At 42.4% G+C, this 20,084-nt stretch overlaps 1 protein-coding gene and 1 long non-coding RNA gene across 3 annotated transcripts in view; one reads left to right on the top strand and one right to left on the bottom strand.

The window, feature by feature from the left end:
- Positions 1 to 20,084, top strand: part of TRPC3 (transient receptor potential cation channel subfamily C member 3) — a 697,537-nt gene that overhangs the window by 635,915 nt on the left and 41,538 nt on the right. Inside the window, exons 8-9 of the mRNA XM_078676843.1 lie at positions 2,203 to 2,398; positions 8,138 to 8,347. Of these exons, the coding sequence (XP_078532969.1) occupies positions 2,203 to 2,398; positions 8,138 to 8,347 (406 nt within the window). The remainder of the gene's footprint in view (positions 1 to 2,202; positions 2,399 to 8,137; positions 8,348 to 20,084) is intronic.
- Positions 1 to 20,084, bottom strand: part of LOC144818937 (uncharacterized) — a 324,952-nt gene that overhangs the window by 247,014 nt on the left and 57,854 nt on the right. The window lies entirely within an intron of this gene.

Genomic DNA, 20,084 nt, shown 5'->3' on the forward strand with positions numbered 1-20,084 from the left:
GGTCACAATGTACTAGGGTGAGCCATCACATTGTCAGGCATATCAGTCAAACGCTCATACACACTCAGATACACACAACTAGGCATATGTACTTACGCTTCAGATAATCTGCGGTGGTGTTTGAAGGACAGGTAGGGCCACATGACTTCGGCACATGGCCTGCATGGATGTTCAGGGATCAGATGTTTGCTGAGCTTCCATGTTGGTTCAATATCGGTCCCCATGCAGACCTGTAGCACAAGCATCCACAGTGGTGTGGTTGAATCAGAACTGAGACAATAGAACATGAGTTATGGCGAAAGTGACAGGCAGTGACTGGTTGACAATGACAGCCTACGTATATCTGTTTTCTGTCCTCTTGTGATTGCTGCTGATGTTTTCAGGCTCAGCCATACAATGATAGAGGGTGGCGTAGTCATCAAGCGTTGTTTTCTTTGCTGAGGGCATGGCTTTGTATGCTCTCATTTTAGTTAAAACTATTGGCATTGGCATACAGCCACACAATGCATGTCACGGGAATGCCGCAGCTTTAGGTACCCTCTAATCACACATACGTAATGCAGACATACGGCCACAACTAAACGAAACAAATAAACTGGTGCTCTGAACCGAGTTCAAGCCATCAGCTTGCTTACTATGAGAGTGGTGGCCTTTGATTGGCCTGCCACCAATGCAATACCAATGACATCACTGGTGGCAATGTTGTATTGCGTCATGTGTTATGTGTGCTACGGTGTTGCACATTTAGGGTGAGATACGATTATTCTTCAGCAAATATTTCAACATTTTGTATTGTAACGCGTTAGGATTCCAAATTGCAAACACTTCAAGGCATTCATTTTCTAAGTTAAATATGGCGTATTAAGTCATTGAGATATTATCTCAATAGTTTTCTTGAAGATATTATTAATTACTATCCCAATTTTGCCATATATTTTCATCTATCTGACTTTAAAAAAAGAATTTTTGAGACTATTAACGTTTGTAGTGTCACAACATCATATGCATTGTATGGTGTTAAACTTTAATTCCAATTAAAAAAAATAATGACTGTAGTGTGTGCGTGCCTGTGTGTGTGTGTGTGTGTGTGTGAGCGTGCGTGTGTGAGCGTGAATGTTTGTTTTGCTACCACCCTATCATGAATTTTGCCTTTCACCAGACTTGGCAAATAATCCAGAATCACTTACTATGCATGCGGACACCTATAGTGCGTTTTCCATGTATTACAAAAGGACTGTTGTCTAAGAAAAACTGACAAGGTTCTGTAATGGGTCAAATTGGTAGTTCTGGTGTTGTGAAATCTAACAAAAATTACTGCAGACATTTCAGACGTCTATAATTTAGGACGTTCAAAATGTTTAGAACCATTTGAACACACTTCTTAATATAATATCAATATGTTAATGTATGCATATTTTTGTGAGCATAACTTCAACGGTTTGTAAATTTCCATAGAAAGAACTAATAATCTCACTGTGGAAACACAATATAACCTTAGCCAAAGAGTTGTACCACTGTGTCATAATCACAAAAACAAAGACACATACCAGCGTGAGCATACATTGAGGAAAATCTGTTGCTTTCAAGATCGTTTCACAAATTTTGATATTTAAGTGTAGTAACTTAGCACTAGTATGCATTGGTGCTGCCATTTCAGAGAAGTTTATCTCTAAAGTCACCTCTGTCTGTTTAGTTTTTAGGGGTGATTTTATCACACCTCATAAAAGGTATAACGCTCTTCATCATTTTTAACTACATTTCGCAAATAAACGCTATTCAGTTAAACCCCAGAGCCCAGATTAAGTGCACCACACTGGTGAAGTAGTAATTCTGCACTTGTGAGACACATTACAATTTTTTCCCACCTTAACTTTGCCAGACCAGTGTAACAACGCTGTGCTTGCACTTTAGTGGTCAGTACAAATGTAAGTTTGTGCTGTCTCTTTATAGCAGATGTAGATGTAAATTCGCCCAGCCACCAGTGCAAAATTGCTCAATCACCAGTGCAATATATGTAAATCAGCACTGAGTAGTCTGGTGAACAATGAAGGAGGATTTCAGAAGTTATGGTCGTGAGGAAAAGTGCCTTCTCTTTCCTCTAGCCAATGTATTAGTAAAATAAAGATATATTTTCATTAATGATTGGAAATGGATTTCTCCCTTTATATTCTGAATTACAAGTTATTTTCTCTGCACCTCTAGGGTTGAAGAAAGCTTTAAGACTTTGTTTTGGTCCATATTCGGTTTGTCTGAAGTAACCTCAGTTGTTCTTAAGTATGATCATAAATTCATAGAGAATATCGGCTACATCCTGTATGGGATCTACAATGTGACAATGGTCGTGGTCCTTCTCAACATGCTGATTGCCATGATCAACAGCTCATATCAAGAAATTGAGGTAAGGCCTGTTGCTACCTATCCCTTCCATATTTTTGTTCCTCTCATATATTTTAAGTGTAAACATTGAATGTTGTTAAAAGGTTTTTTTAATTGTTTTATTGTTACTGGAGCCAGTATTCGATGAAACAATACAATAAATACAAAGAATGAAAAATCCATAATTGTTTGTTAACAGCATTAAATACTAATGCAGAAAACGGGAGAAAGGAAAGCATGAAGAGATAGAGAAAGACATTTTGAAAAGCAATGAATAAGACAGATATGTATTAGATCAGATTACGTTATGCCAGTCCCAAAGCTATTCCCAGTGAAGACTGGACTAGATCTTTTCGAACTTCTTGATGGTTCGGGGTCATCTAGCCTTGGCTAATGCCGACTCAATGTATATCTGTAGCAACATTGCCCACCATTTTAAACTTTTGGTGGCAAAGGGTTGATCCAGGCTCTTGCGATACATAAGCGAGCGCTAACAATTATGATCGATAGCATTGACCCTAAATAGCCAGCACAGCTCTGCTTACACGTCAACAGGATTTCCTTATTGGTCAGTTGAAGTTCATACCCTACGTATTCTGCTAGCAGTAAAGATAGGTTACCTCAAAAGTTTTGGAGTGAAGAGCAATCCACAAACATATGTGATAGATCCGCTGCAAAGCAGCAGCATTTAGTACAATATGATTTATCAGGGGCTTGGAATACTGCCCATTTCTAGATACATTTAGACGTGCAGTAGAGCAGCCAGATAGTCCTTAATTGCTGATGTCTAAGACTAACAGAAGTCACTGACAGATCTAATACTACTAGAGCCTCCTGTATTTCTAGAGCCATAGTTTCAGATGAAAGAAGCTTTTCACTGGGGAACATTCACTTCCACCTGCTTTCATCCTTACGCCTGTATCTGTGGTTTACACCAACCTTAAATATCCAGAATTCTCCCTGGACCTTCCACCCCTACTTTCTATTTCAGTACCACATCAACCCTCTCTTTCTTCTAACCTCTCCATTCTTCCTGTTTCTCTTTTCTAAGTTCTCACTTCTACTTTGCCTTAATCTCTCAGGACTAACTTTCTTAGTAACCCTTTCAACAGCACTCTACTTCCCTCTCCTTTTCTACTTTTTCCAACTTTGTAAAGTCACTACTCAGCTTGCTTGAGGCAGTCAGTCATCCTATTCTATTTCTGGTTTCCCATCAAACCTCTAATAAACCCACATGAATGTCCTCCAACCTCTAAAGTTGACCCACCCCAATCGCTATCTCAACTGAAATACACTATCAATGAACAAAGCATTCAAAATATTTTTAATTATATCAGAATCAAGTCCTGCTCTACGCTCAATCACTGAAATCTATATGAAGTTATTACCCAGATTTACAAAATACTGGAAAAGGGCAAGCCAGTGTCTACAAAATCACGGTCTCTACGAACTCTGTCAAAGATTACACAGCTCTAGAAGGCCAATCTCCAGTTGTCGAATGCACCCCATCTCCAATGTCACATCTTAATTTATTATTATTTACAGATGTCCCCATAAAGGTTCCACATTTGCTGAGACTTTCTTTGACTTTGATATCAAATTTACATATAATCTTTGCACACTTGGAGACCTGAATACCTGGCTTGCTAAAGCTGAACTGTCGAAAATTAAATGCTTCCTAACATGCTTTCACTTAATCTAGGACACCTGATCTGAAATCCTAAGCTTATGGTTGCCATACACATGATGCAGTATTCCCTCTGGTAACCTGATCACAGTGACCGAAAATATCATCACCCTGACTGACCATGATATAATTCAGATCAACCAGAACATATTAGTGCTACCAATGCAGGTTGATGCAGGCTACACCCAAAAACCCTAAACAATAACTCTGGAAGAAACTGGACCGTCATATCTTCCACTGTCAGCTAGCCACCTCTTTACCTAACAATCGAATGATAACCGTTCAACACCTCTCGCTGACATTCATCCTCATCAAACTTATCCCACTCAATGCATCATCAGTAACTATTCCCTGTCTTAAACATGGTTGGTTGACACATGAATTAACATCTATAAGAACAAATAAAAGAACACGTGATTTCACCCAAGAAGCAGGCCTTGCTTAAAAATTGTGGATGTGCACTTTGCACCACCTATGGGCCCTATTCTAACTTAAAATGATACTAAGCACAAGCTCAAAATCACAACATTATCCAAAAGCAAAATCACCTTATCTCACCCAGATGTATAGAAATGTCTTAAACAGTCACAGACATGTGTCAAACTTTTTATGTCTGTGAAGTAGTTACGTTCTTTAAGAGTAATGTAGGAAAGATGCATGCGTAACACTAAGAAAAGGTAATGATGTATTGAGTAAATAAAAGAACGACAAAGCATCCAGCGTACTGATTATTAGAAAACACATTTCTCATGGTTCCCTTTATGGAAAGAGAATAGACTAGAATCAGAATATAAGAAGAAGCAAAGCCATGTACATATTTGCAGAAAGATTCTACCAAAGATATTTGCAAATGTATACATAGTTTTACAGCTGAAAATACCTCGATTTATGCCAGCCAGGAACTCATAAAAGGATTCCTGGCAGTTTAAATTTCTTTAAAAAACTGGGGGGCATATTATCAAGTAAGGGCGTTACATTATCGCCGCTTTTATCGGCAGGAAACTGCCGATAAAGCGGCGATAATGGGCTTGATAATATGCTCTATGAATTCCAATCGAAGCCCATGTTAGATGTCTTCACATCTAACATGGGCTTCGATTTATGCCAGCCAGGAACTCATAAAAGGATTCCTGGCAGTTTAAATTGATTTAAAAAACTGGGGGGCATATTATCAAGTAAGGGCGTTACATTATCGCCGCTTTTATCGGCAGGAAACTGCCGATAAAGCGGCGATAATGGGCTTGATAATATGCTCTATGAATTCCAATCGAACATCTAACATGGGCTTCGATTGGAATTCATAGAGCATATTATCAAGCCCATTATCGCCGCTTTATCGGCAGTTTCCTGCCGATAAAAGCGGCGATAATGTAACGCCCTTACTTGATAATATGCCCCCCAGTTTTTTAAATCAATTTAAACTGCCAGGAATCCTTTTATGAGTTCCTGGCTGGCATAAATCGAGGTATTTTCAGCTGTAAAACTATGTATACATTTGCAAATGTCTTCACATCGAACATGGGCTTCGATTGGAATTCATAGAGCATATTATCAAGCCCATTATCGCCGCTTTATCGGCAGTTTCCTGCCTATAAAAGCGGCGATAATGTAACGCCCTTACTTGATAATATGCCCCTGGATTTCTCCACCAAAAGTGCACCGATGTCTGCAGTCGAAAATCCATCAAGGGGTGGGAAGTGGGCATAGTTTGCTTTGTAAGTTTGTGCACGCCCGCAAAAAAAATTGTTTGACAGCATTCAGAAACTACAGTATAACCTATTCCCCCCATGAAAATGGTCAGAAATGTACTCCATCGACGAGCTGGAGTAACTCCTTTTCTAGATTGGGTAGGGGAACAGATTACCCCCAGATTTGATGGGAGAGTAGGGGGAAGGGGTTTATCCATGAAGAAAAATGTTTCCCGACTCTAAAAAACAAAAAAATGTGCTCGATTCCCCTGTGCTTAAAATCAGACGTTATACATTTCCATACAAGGAAATCGGAGCCCTCTGGAAATTTCACACGACATTCCCTCTAAGTGCTTGGAAGCCTGCACCTGGACTAGCTTTCCAGCTTTGTCCTGGGAAAGTTTGTGAATTGGAAAGACGTGTAAAAGTATGTTCAGGTGGAGACATTAATATCCATCTGTGTTTTTTGTGAATCTGCTCTAGCGCTTTTGGTTTCATTGACTTCAGTCAAAGCTCAAAACAATGGCATAATCTAAAGTCCGTGCCCCATCAACTTTGACTTGGTTGGCCAGATACTGGTTTCTGGTATACTGAGTAGACCTAAACAAGGTATTTTTATCCACTTTCGTAGGGCGTTATTGTTGCTCCCACAACTTAATAAGCTTTTTCTGGTTCAGCCATAAAGTGCTAGTAGATAGGCGTGGGATAGTTATAAGAGAGAGAGCTTTGGCGTAGGATTTCTGGAATTACCATAAATGTATGTTTATTGATTGGCTCTCCCCGAAAATGTATTAAGAAGAATAAGAAATGTTCATCAATACCACCTTCATAGGCTGATCAATATATTATTGATATTAAGTCTCAGGACTTGACGACTATAGATTCCATGGGCAATCTCAGAGCTTTGACTCTGAGCCTCTGAACCCAGAAAAAAAATCACCTTTCAGTAGTGGAAGTTTTACACATCTTAAGTCGAACAACTTATATTCAAAATAAAATGTTGTTCTTTGTTGAAGTTTGGAAATATCACATTTCAAGCTCCTTTCAGCTGGCCCATCACCAGTGGCACATTTTGTTGCTTTGATAGGTTCCATATTTCTGATAAGGTTACAATTTCAGATTTAAAGTTGTGCATATTGTAAATAGTATGGAATCGTTCTTGTCTCTCAGGTATTTTGGGACCCACAGCACAGTTTGTTTTGAATTGCAAACCACTGCCCTTTCATCCTTCTCACCAATGTGATCTTTGTTGCTGTTGAACTTTTTTTGTGTATTTTGAACTCAGCATCCTTCCCATCATGCCCGGTTTGTTGTGTCAGTTGGCGAATAAGGCCATTCAGTGACTTACAGCAGATTTTGTTTTAGAAACAGAATCAACACTTGTCACAAACTCTATCACAAGCCAAAGCTAGTTTAAGTACACTTCCAATCCGTACCAAAGAATCAAGTCAACCAACATATACAAAAATATAAACAATCTTACAGTGTTTTTCCTAAATGCACTTTGACCGTATGTGTTTCAGTGTTGACATCGGCTTCAAGCTGAATGACTACATTTTCAATAGTATAAATGCCTTTAATGAAAACTAACTCAGCAATTCAATACGAGCTTAGTACATAATGAATATATTGATGCAAAGAACTGCTGGTTCACCCGCCAGCAAACTTGTTTTGAAGAAATGGTTACTGGCAGTTGTTTTTTTAAATTTCAAAGTATTTTATAAAAAAAAAAATTACACATACATTTAGCATTGCTTACACTTCGCCGCGTGACATCACAATCTAGCTTTACCTGAGACTATACAGGTAAGTTGTCTACATGATCGGATGTCCCCCTTTAGCCTGTCCTACTATGGGGATGATAGAAAGTGGGGGGTGAAAGAAAGAGCAGGAAAAGAAAGAAGTGAAAAACCGAAAATGCACATGGAGAGCTCTTGCTTGTGGCTCCATCTTCAATAAAGAAGTCACCCCAAGGTTATATGAGACTATCTCGAGTTTGACAATACTGATTTACAACAATATGGCACCCACTTGATCACCTATCACTGCACTATGAAGATACGTACATTACTGCTTTGCGTACATTTGCATACATAGACTTACCTTGTGATTCGTTTGTTAGATTGATGCAGTGGATACCATATTTGTGTCACACAATAAAATGCATGTGATATTGGGGGGGGGTTTCTTCCCACCCCTCTCAGTCCAACTCCAGTGCGATTAAGGTGGTTAACCTTGCCGGACACAGCTGTGAGCAATGCCCTTTGGGGAAAATAAATGATGTACTTTTTTGTGAATGATTGCACAGAACATATTTTATAAAAAGTCAAAAAGCATTTCAAAGGAAGGTGGAACGCTCTACTGTTTTTTGTATCTTCTTACATAGGATGACAGCGACGTGGAGTGGAAGTTTGCACGCTCTAAACTATGGTTGTCTTACTTTGACGATGGAAAGACTTTGCCTCCACCATTCAGTGTTGTACCAAGTCCCAAATCCTTTGTATATCTCATCATCAAGATCTTTAACTTCTCCAGGTGCCGGACAAGAAGACTGAAAAAAGATATAGAAATAGGCATGGATAATTCCAAGTCCATGGTAAGCCTTACCATTTCTTTTCTGTACTGACTGGTCACAATTTGGAAGTGTCAGAAATAAAGTTTCCTGATAAGTATTGTCATTCATAGGAGAAGCACTGAAAATCTGCTCATGTGTAAATTCACTGTTTACTCAGAGCAAGAATGGAATGTCGAAGTCTCCACTGAGGTCGTGCACGGTCTGCATCCGCCCGGTGTGAAGAAACACATATTGTAGTGTTGAGTTGTGAAAACTGTTCTTGTTAGTACTCACTCTAAAATAATAATTACTTCTATTGTGCATGATACAAACCTTAATAGGTCGACATAGGCCAATTAAAACTGTGGGGAAATAATGTTACCCCACATTAGGTTTCAAATGTCTCACCACTTTACTAACCCATGATAAAATGGCTCTGCCCAATGATATACATATCAGGGGTCACTGTCCAAGCCCAACCCACACAGTCTATTGATTTAAACTCTGACTAAGCTCATAATTTGGCACCTCATGGGGAGCAAACTTGAATAGACCAAGATAGGGCTGTCAATCAAATTATTCTGAGTAGAGCTGCCGGAGCCACGTGGCAAAACAAGCTACCTACAGCTTCATTTAAGTGGCACTCTGTTTATAGGGTCCGAAGTCTAAGTACCTTATATAATGAATGCTATTTTAATGGCACCATTCCACAACCCTGGGAGGGCTCCATTTTACACCCAATTCCCCCAAAATGCACTAAGTTTGATCTGATTCGGTTAATTATCGATTAATAGCCCTACTGCATATTGATTCAAAACTCTATGGATTGATTCTCGTAGAAGAACTTCAAGTTTGGGCAGCAGACGTCAAAATTTTTTCCTTGGATTCAGACAGGCTTCATGCCAAACTATGGTTCTTTGCATAATATGGTTGCCCTGTTGTTGTTGGTTGGTGGTACAATGTGTTTAGGTAATAAAACGTTTGCCTACTTCATAGAGTTTAAAATCTTTTTCAGAGCCTCACACAATGGTTGACGGTTGACAGTAGTCAACGTTACAAAGAAGGGGAATCCCACCAACATTATTGAGAAGAATAAATATTTTGTATCGTAACACCTGGGTACCTGTAATGCTGAGTAAAAATGTCTCACTGACAGAAAAAGCTTAGACCAATAATGGTTTAAAACAAGAGTACGTTCTTGCATCCTTGCAATTTAATTTCATGATGTGGAAATTGGCTGAGCCTTGTCATCATGGAGGGCTTGTCCACCAGTGCCGTGAGCGAAACCACTGTGTATTAGGCAACATGCACCGACACTGTTCTTTTCAACCAGACCAGGACCAGCATGGAACATACTTTAGTTATATCAGGCAAATATTGCAGGCTAAATTCATTGAAAGTTAGTCATTCCAAATCTAATGTGGTAATTATTAGTCAGGATCTCAAATTGTATAGTTGGTGGGCCTTGGATGATATTGATATAACCTGTGCATCTGCATATACATATCCAGATGTAACATTCCACTTGATACGCTCCTATTCTGCCCGCATATGGACGCGTATACCAAGAGCTGCTGCTTATTTTAGCCATCCTTCCACTGTTAAAAAATCTTTCAAGACATAATTATTTCCAGCAATGAATTATGGGCTAGAGCCTTTCTAGGCCAGTTTAACTGTGGTTGAATAAAACACAGTGTAACCTTATTTAGAACTCTTTATTGCCTCCCGTAGCAATAGCCCTGGGTGAAATTGCCTGGAAATTTGTTTGCAAGCGTTGATTCTAGTTGCAGGTATTCTTCCATATGGTACAGATAAAGGGAAGCAAAGCCAGGCTCATTTGAAGAGAGACTGCATAGAATTTGATTACCCACTATATCGAAAAGCAGACTGTGGAATCTGGTGGTAGACAGTGCCTTAGAACACTTTTGTAAGAAGACAATCTGGGAAACATTGAAAGAAATTGCTGGAACAGCAGATGACACCCACCTAAAAACATCTGGCTTAATTTGAGGCTGGAAACCTTGGAATTGTGGTAAAACAAAGCTATTGAAAAGGGCTATGAAATGGTTAGTTTCTGAGCTTCATGTAAGGGAGCATACAAGTGAGCTAAATGCGATTAGGTTTCAGGCTCTTCCATCTTGCTGAGTACAAGCAGGCGGGAAAGCCGGTCTGACAGTCGTTGCTGTTAATGTAGTTATGCAGGCAAAACTGTAGCTCACATTATTAGGTATCAACAAGAGCTAGGCTTTGTATATTTTACTTTTATGTTTGATGTATGCGCTCTATATTGGTTAAAAAAATTATCACTAAGGATTATCTTTTATTTGAATCATCTTATTCTACATCAGTGTTAGACAGATATTGCTTACATTGTTCTCTTTGGCAGCGTCTGTGATTAACGGTCGCCACAACTTCTTAGTACGTGCAGTTCTTCACATGTTTAAGGGGTTGTCATTTGCACAAAACAAACACAATTTTAACAAAAATGCATAGCCAAAATCCTACTGATGCAAAGTAAGTTATCAAAAAGGAAACATTATTTGTGTTCAGAAGATAGCAGATGGATCTACTTAAAGTACCTGTTTAGCAGAACAAACAGTTCTATAGTGCCCTGATTGTATTGCTCCTAGCAAGAGTTGACAGCACCAGGAATCAGTTAGTCCTGGAACAAAAACTGCGACAGGAGTAATATTCATATTGTCCCACCAGAAACTGACGGACATCACGAATCATACTGGCAATGAACTATAAGTGGGGCGGGATAATGGACCCGCCATTTTTACTCCGTGTGTTTTCAAATCAAGTATCTAATTGAGTTCTACGGGTAATCAGAAGTTAGCAGAAGAACGCTGCATGAATAGGAGGACAGTCCTAATACTGTCTATAGAATCAGGGGGTCCTATTGAGAGTCAGCTATGTCAACAGTTATTGAGGATGTGGTATGTACAAAATTGTTCCCTATTGTTCCTATAAGTTTCATTATTTTGACTTCCAGTAATAGTACTACTACTACTTCTAATAATAATAATGCATATCTACATAGCAATTACATTACAGATCACTGCATTACGATGTGTGTCACTGCAACCCACCAGGGTTCCATATTCTGCAATAGTACAGGTTCACCTACTCACACACAATGTTATCTAAGATACATTTCAAATCAACTACATTTCTCGAATTTACCTCTGGAATTCACTACTGAAAGGACCTGCCAAAACGAGACGACCCACCAAGATTTACAGCTTTACCCGCTTCTTCAGACCCGCTGTGAATAGCAAACTCTTATCTATTGTATGGGCACCTCAGAACAGTATGAAGACTCCACAAATCAAGGCAATAGTTAGGAAGGAAGCGAGATATGACCATCACAGTTTCACGTCCTGTGATGCTCCTCAGCACCAAGTAAATGCTGTTTTGCCTTTTTCCTGCTACACTGACACCGTATCAGTATTGTCAAGAGTGAGAGATCTGGAGAGCATGGCCTGATGCAGGCCAGCTTGGCCACATGACTGCGTAGCTCCTGAACCCATGACTGCGTAGCTCCTGAACCCAACAAAAAAAAAATTCTCTGCCACCTGCTTCATTATCTGTACTGCACTAGTGAGAGAAGTGCGCTGTGAGGCAGAAGTGCCAGTGGAATACGACGGGCTGGAAAAAATAGGGAGCAGCACCAGTGGGGCATTCAAATGAGCACAGATCTGATGGCGCTTATCTGGGGACAGAACAGAGTAGCGGCTGCTCTAGAAGACAATGCTAGGGCCAGAGGTTGACTGTAACCCACGGCCTGAGCCATTAGCACAGAGATACTCAAAGTATGGCCTGGGGGCCGCATGCAATACTCCTGATCTTTAATTGCGGCCCCCTTGTGTACAGCAGCACTGGGCTGCTGTTCACTTGTTAGAGCGGGAAAATTCAGGAAGCTGTGAAACAAAGGGGCAAACTTCATTTACAGGTTAACTGCAGTAACGGTAAAGAAGAAAGAAGGTGTCCTAGACATCTTATCTTTAGAAGCATCTTTAGTTTTTAAGACATCTTGCCCTAAACATGTAAAAACATGATAAACTCTCTGCAATGTATTTTCGTAACTTGCACTCGAGTTTTACCTTACTAGATCAGATTATTGCACTGCATTGAGAGCCATTTATTAGCAATGATTGTTTTCAAACATGATCTTAGAAACATTTATGCCACCCCATTCTGAAAACAATGCTATTAGTGAACCAAGAGGCAAGTCATTTGTCAGGTGCACCTTGTGTGTAGCCTTGTTTGTTATATAATTCAAACACCATTATAGTTTATTAAATAAAATACAAGAGAAGGTTTTATATTGCAAACATCCCAAACTTGTATATATTAAGAACTCTCATATGTGGTCATGAAGAAATAGGAGGCAAAGTGAAATGAACCAATTGCCTAGGATCACACAATGTATCTAGTGGGGAAACCTGGTCTCATGCCAGGTTTTCTTGTTTCACATTTTGCAACTCAGCCACTAAATGAGTATCTCTTTCCCTCTCATGTTTTACATTAGAAGTTAATGCTTTAACTTACATTTTTGGTGCATGAGAATAGAGCATTGGTGCACACAGAAGTCCCATGAAGGCTTGGTTTGTTGTCCAGAGCATGCATCTAGTTTGCGCCCCCCTACGCCTACCTTTCATCACCCGACCCTCGCATTGCTGACATCGGTGTGTGGCCCTTGGGGATGCCACAGACATACTTTGCTGTCCAGGGGAAATGTTTGCAAGTACCCAACCATTAGCAGGAGTGACAGAAGCAGGACGACAGTGGCAGCAGTTGCCAGAATGCAGCTGTGACATGAGAGAGGTGCAGGTCTGGAAGGCCCTTCAGAGAGGGAGCTGCAGCTGCTGGGCCCAAGGTGGGCAATAAAAGATGACCCTTATATGCTGGGGAGGGCGGGGCCTGTGGTGAGCCAAATGAAAGAAGCATGTGAATTAAGGTAAAAATGGGGGTAGGACGGACTTCCTACCCCAAAAGAACTAATACCTGCCTCCTCTCTTCCTCCTTCTCCAAGAAAAACAAGATCACTGCCACAGATAGGGCACCATCAAGAGGGGCAACACTAGTAAACCAATATGAGGACACTGAGAGAGGGGATACCAGACTGGGCAACAGAGGGGCATGTGAAGCAACAGGGAAGTCCAAAGTTGTAGCTACACAACCCACAACAGGTGCAGAGGGGGAGGGGATGAGAAAACTGGTAGTCCACGGAAGGGAGTAAAACAAAGGCTAGCTGATGGAGGTCCCTCCCAGGTAGACAACAGTGCGTGCTGTGTCCCCCTTCCCTTCAGTACATGCACTCATCCACTGAAAGGACACCATCCCCTTGTCAACTGGCTACTGAATCCTCCCCTCTCACCCTGAAGGGTAACAAGGCTGCACTGCATCCACAGTTTTGTGGGTTTAGACAAACCACATAACTGCTGAAGATGGGCCAAAGGTGATGGGGGGGATAAACTGTCAGCAAAGCAACATGGATAAATATTCCTTTTTACGTAGACCTTTGAGTACATCCTCATCATCACCAACATCATCAAACCTGACTTATAAAGCACAGCTAATTATCCATAATGGTATCCAGGTGCTGAGAATCTGATGCTCAGGGAGGATTCAGTTGAACAGCCAGGTCTTGAGTCCCTTCCTGAATTCCAACAGAGAGGATGAGGTCCGGAGGTGAAGGGGGAGGTTATTTCAGGATTTCGCAGTGAGGTAGGAGAAGGAATGTTCTCTACTGTCGTTTCGGCGGATGCAGGGAGAGTGAGAGAGGGAGAGGGAGGCAGAATGCAGGTGTCTGGAGGATTGTGGAAGTTCAGGCAGTGGTTGATGTATGGTGGTCCTTGGTTGTATACAGCTTTGTCGGTGTCGATCAGCATCTTGAATCAACATCCCTTCTGAATGGGGAGCCAGTGGAGCTTCTTTATGTGTGGTAGTGATGTGGGTTCGCTTAAGAGGTCGAGGATGAGCCTGGTTGCTGAACTCTGTATGGTTTACAGTATCTTCAGGAGGTGCAAGATGATTCCTACGGAGAGTGCAATACCGTAGTCCAGCCGGATGTTGATAGGGCTTGAGTGACGGTTCATCTGGTGTTGACGGGAAGCCATTTGAAGATCGTATGAAGGATGCGAAGAGTGAGGGAGCAGGCGGAGGAGACTGTGTTGATCTGGTTTTTCATGGTGAGCTTGCTATCCAGGATGATCCCAAGATTGAGGGCATGATCTGTCGGAGGGGGTGAGGGTCCTAGTTCGGAAGGCAACCTGGCACTGCTCCACTAGAAGGTAATGTTTCCAAAGATGAGAACTTCTGTTTTATCTGTATTGAGCTTTAGGCAGTTGTCTTTCATCCAGTCTCAGATGCTTGTCATGCACCTTCATAAGTTAGCCATAGTGGTTAAGGGGGTCTTCTGATAGTGAGAGGATAAGCTGGGTGTTGTTGGCTTACGATATGATATTTAGTTTGTGGGTTCTGACAATATTGGGCAAGGGGTCATATAGGTATTGAACAGTGTAGGGCTGAAGGACGAGCCTTGAGGAACACCGCAAATGATATTCTTAAGTTCCGAAGTGAAAGGTGGTAGGCGGATTCTCTGGGTTCTTCTGGTGAGGAAGAAGGCAACCATTTGAGGGTGTCTCCTTGGATTCCAGTGTGGTGAAGCCTCTTGATGAGGGTGTGGCGGGATACATTTTCGAAAGCTGTTGAGAAGTCAAGGAAGATCAGGGCTGCTGTTTCTCCCTGGTCAAAAAAGATTCTGAGGTCTACGGTGGCAGCGATCAGAACAGTTTTGGTGCTGTGGTTGGTGTGTGGAATCCGGATTGGGAGGTGTCCAGAAAATTCTTGTTCTCCAAGTGTTCCCTGAGTTTGATGGCCCCTTTGAGGACTTTGGCAGGAAAGGGAAGCAGATAGATGGGATGGTAGTTCCTAAGTTCGCTGGGGTCGGCGGACCATTTCTGGAGGAAGGGTTTGCCCTCTGCCTGTTTCCATTCTTTGGGGAAGGTGGCCATGGTGATGGATGCATTCAGATGGCAGTAAGCTCGTTGCTGATCGTCCTGCTCCTAAGGATGAAGGTGTGGTGGGAACAGGGGTCCGTGGGTGCGCCTGAATGGATGGAGCTCATGATAGCAGTGGTGCTTTGAGTGGTGAGCTGGTCCCATGTGGTGGGCAGGTGGGCAGAGTTTGCATCTGTGGGAGCGAGGAGACTGAGGATGTCAGCAGCGGTTTGTTGGGGTTTGAAGTTTTTGTAGATGGTGGACATCTTGTCATGGAAGAAGTCCACCATGGTGTTCCAGGGTTCCTGGGAAGGGATGATGACGTTTTCAGTGCCTGAGGGGTTGGAGAACTCTCTGACGATGTTGAAGAGTTCTTTTCTTTGGTTAGAACTAGCTTTAATGAAGTTGGCAAGTGCGCTCCTTTTTGTCTCTTTCAGGAGTTGGTAGTATTGGTTGAGGGATGTCTTGAATGTGGCTCAGTTGTGGGTTACTTGCTGGTGTGCCATTTCCTTTCCACTCTCTTGCTTTTGCGTTTTGTGGTTCTTAGTTCCGTGGTGTACCAACTGGCCTGTTTGGAGGATCTCTTGGGTTTTGGTGGCAATGACAAGGGCGACTCAGTCGGTGCAACCGGTGATCCAGGCAGAGAAGTTCTTGGCAGCCTGTTGTAGGTTGGTTGTGGTGTCAGGGTGGGAGGTATTGAGTACGTCTGTCCAACTACTCTCTGATGCTTTGTTACAGCTGTGGTGTGAGGTGCTAGGTGTCTTAGAGGCAGTGCAGGGGGATCCTGTGATGGTGAAGTGGACGATGACGTGGTCGGTCCAGGTGAACTTGGTGACATAGATGTACTTGACTGTGTTGCTGGACGTGAAGATGGGGTCGAGTGTAGGTCCTGCGATTTTTGTGCAGTTGGTGATAAATTGGGTGAGACCAATGCTGCTCATCCTTTCGAGGAGGTTTGCGTGTTGATGTCGTTAAGGGCGTTGAGGTGAAAATTGAGGTCCCCGACGAAGATGTAGTGTTTGTAGTCAATGGAGAGCGGGAAGATGAATTCGAAGACGGTGACACAGAATTTGGGGCAAGTGCGTGTAAAAGTCTAGAACATTTATGGAAGATAAACTTTGATCCCATAAATAAACTCACATAAAAGGGCGTTGAAGGCCCACTACGCTAAAGTTCGAGAGGAAAAGAAAACATTTTGGCTGTAAAAATTGAACAAGCTGAGAATTGCTCTAAAGAATTGTTCAAGATTGTCAAAGACTTCTCCTCCCCTAATGCTACAAAAAGTCTTCTTGCCCCCACCTATGAATGGACAAATGAAATTGCACAATACTTTTCTAAGAAAATTAAAACTATTCAGGACTCTTTCAGTGGCCTTCCCCAGGACAGGGAGAGCGACATTGATATGCCTCTCCCCGAGTGCCCTACCACGGAGAATACCCTTTTAGAGTTTCCACCTATGCCTATAGCCACTTCACTCAAAATTATGAAGGCCCTGAAATCCGGATCTCCCTCTGACCCTTGCCCAGCTAAAACTCTGGCATCGATTGCTGAGGTAATAAATCCAGCTGTCAACCGGATATTGAATCTATCCCTGTTCGAAGGAGGCATGTCAGATAATTGGAGCACGAAAAAATTATTACGCTCTTAAAAAACCCATCAGCGGATCCCTTGGTGGTCAGCAATTATAGACCCATATTGCTTCTACCTTATTTCTCCAAGGTATTGTAGAAATATGTGAATGCCACCATCACTGGTTTTATTGAGGCAAGCCAGATGCTCCACCCGAGCCAGTCAGGATGTAGAGCAAACTTCAACACAGAGACGGCTCTGTTGGAAATCTCAGAGATGATCAAAACCACTCTTGATAGAGGAGGAAAGGCTGTGGTGATATTACTAGATCTCTCGGCGGCTTTCGATACTGTGCCCCACAATCAACTCCTTCATAGACTGAAGGAAAGTGGTATTGGGGGCACGGTGCTCAGATGGTTCTCTTCCTTCCTGGAAAGCCACCAGCAAACAGTCTGGTCTCCTCCTTTCTCAGCCCTCATCCCTCCGCTAAATGTAGGGGTTCCACATGGTTCTGTTTTAAGCCCTACCCTGTTTAATATATACATGGCCCCCCTCGCTCCACTAGCCGAACAACACGGGGCACAAATTATATTGTACACCGATGACACTCCTTTTTACCTGTTAGAAGGATGAGGCGCTCAACGGTAATGAAGTCAATGTTTGCCTAACCAAGGTGTTTGCCTGGTTCAGGCAAAATCAATTACTTTGCAACTCCGACAAGTCGGAAATCATTTTCTTTGGAAATACTCCAGGTGACGAATGGCGTCAATGGTGGTCACAAAATGTATCCCCCCCCTCCCCCCCGTAAGCCCAGTTTCCACTGCAAAAAACCTAGGAGTGAAATTTGACTCTGACATGTCCGTGAAGTCCCAGGTCCTTTTGGTAGCTGGCACCTGATTTGGGTTATTAAAAATGATGAGGAATTTCCTCCCCCTGCTTCTTATCACTCATAGAAAAACTGTGGTCCAAGCACTGATCACGTCAAGGCTGAACTACGTAAATGTGTTGTATCTGGGCCTTGCGGATTACTTATTGAACCGCCTCCAGGTAGTTCAAAATGCTGCAGCAAGGGCCTTGCTTATGGTCGGACCCAGGTCACACATGCCTCCTCACCAGAGTTTTAAACCCTGGTGCTGACTTTTAAGGCCCTAAATAACATCGGGACCCTGCACATCGGGAATAAAATCCAGCCCTATAAACCGTCCAGAACCCTGCAGTCATCAACCCAGCAACTGACAATTGTGCCAAAGTTCTGTCATTCTCGCAAAGGAGGATTCTCCTTTCAGGTAGTAGCCGCGAAATTATGGAACATTCTGCCACTCTCCCTTAAACAAGAACGTTTTAAAAACCTGGCTCTTCTAACAGTAGACTAGCGGTTTTGGGCTGCTAGGACTTTCATATGCTCTGTCCAGGTGTCAAGATAGCGCCAGGACACTCCCTGGAGTTGCCGTGCACTCAACAAATACCCCATAACATAACATAACATCCTGGAGGTATGTAAGCGAGGGTGCCTCTGATGGTCGTTTTGCCATCGGTTTGGAGTTTAGGTGTTCCATGATCTGGGTGGTGTTGTCAGCGGTGGTGTTGCAGTGAATGGTTTCTTTGTGTATGATGGCAATTCCACCTCCATGTTTGTTGAGGCGGTCTCAAGTGCTAACTTGTAGCCATCGGATGTTGCTGAGGAGATGCCGGGTGCCGATGTAGTGTTGAGCCAGGTCTCAGTGAGGAAGATGACGTCTGGTGTGAGGGAGGTGATGGGGTCCCATATCTCGGTGGCGTGCTTACAAAGTGATTGTGTAGTGAGCAGGAGGTAGACGAGTTGTTCTGAAGCAGGCATAGTTGGCATGGTAGTGGTTGCTGTGTGTGCGTATTCTCCGGTGTTGCAGGAGAAGAGGCAGTGCTGGTAGGTCCTACCATTGATTGTGGAGAGGTGCGGCAGTTGTTGTTGTTGTTGTGGAGCTGGAGTCCAGGGCTCAGAGCTCGTGCATGGAATATCTGTGAGTAGCGGGAGAGGCAGGGTTCCTGGTGCTGGGCAGGGTCCAGGTGCAGACTTGCACAGACAGGCTTGCACTTGGCATGCAGGTGGCACGGCCGCACTCTGGCCTTCATTAAGTAAGGTATCACACAAAAATGCACAAATGTGGTCACGGTCATGTGTATATGGTAAATGGGTAAGACACCCTCTCTCATCACCTATGTGATGTCATCCAGCTGACTGGGGGAGACATCCCTTAAGGATAAGAACCCTCACTCACCCGAGGGTGACATGCTTCATCATATGGGTCCCCCTTACCAGTGTAGAAATCCTAGTCCACACTGGGAGCTACTACTCCGGGATCTTAAAGGAGGAGCTCAGAGATGTTTTGTGGGCAAAAGGGATGATAATCCCATATGTGAGCAAGATGGAAGTAGTGAAGATAGCAGCGCTGTGTCTGAGAAAAAACAAGTGAATTTAAAACTATCTAAGGGGATACACTAAACTATTTTATTGATGTGTTCCACTTGACAGGGTTAAAAAAGTACAGCACAGTGGTATAGAGGTAGAACCACTGTCACTAGGTGGTCGACATGTTTCAGCCTCTTGATCATACAGTATCATCGGCTTTCTTCAGGACCAGATGGAAAAAGTGTGATATTGCTGCTGCCTATATGTGACAAAACAATACATTTTAAATTGATACTATAAATACTACACCGGTATTCCTGTCTTTTTTTCAGATGATCAGGTCATACCCAGGTCTCTGCAAGGTGAATGGCAAAACACAAGGAGAAAAAGGAAAAACATATACACATTTAATCAAAATTACACATGTACCTTAGACATGAGTCATATGTTTTAATGGTGTAATGGTTTTTTTTTGGGGTTGTTACACTCATAAGGACTTACCCTCATTCAGTAGGAAATCCTGCCTCACCTCTACCTGGCAAGCTGCTCTGGGAGGAGGCCCCGCACTGAGGGAAAAGATATAATATATTTTTTCATATATCATATAATTATTTACAAATAGCAAAAATGTCCAGAAGAGGTGCATTTCTACAATTTTCAAAATCAGGCTCACCTAAAAAGGATTTTTTGGCACTCAAAACGGGATTTACAATGCACTGACCCAGTGAAGAAAAAATCAGTTTAAAGGGAGGAGTTTCTTAAACAATAACCTATTTCCTAAAACTGCCTCCCAAATGCACGTCCAAAATACTGGACC

This window comes from Lissotriton helveticus, chromosome 2_1, assembly GCF_964261635.1.
Source record: "Lissotriton helveticus chromosome 2_1, aLisHel1.1, whole genome shotgun sequence".
Classification (NCBI taxonomy): Eukaryota; Metazoa; Chordata; class Amphibia; order Caudata; family Salamandridae; genus Lissotriton; species Lissotriton helveticus.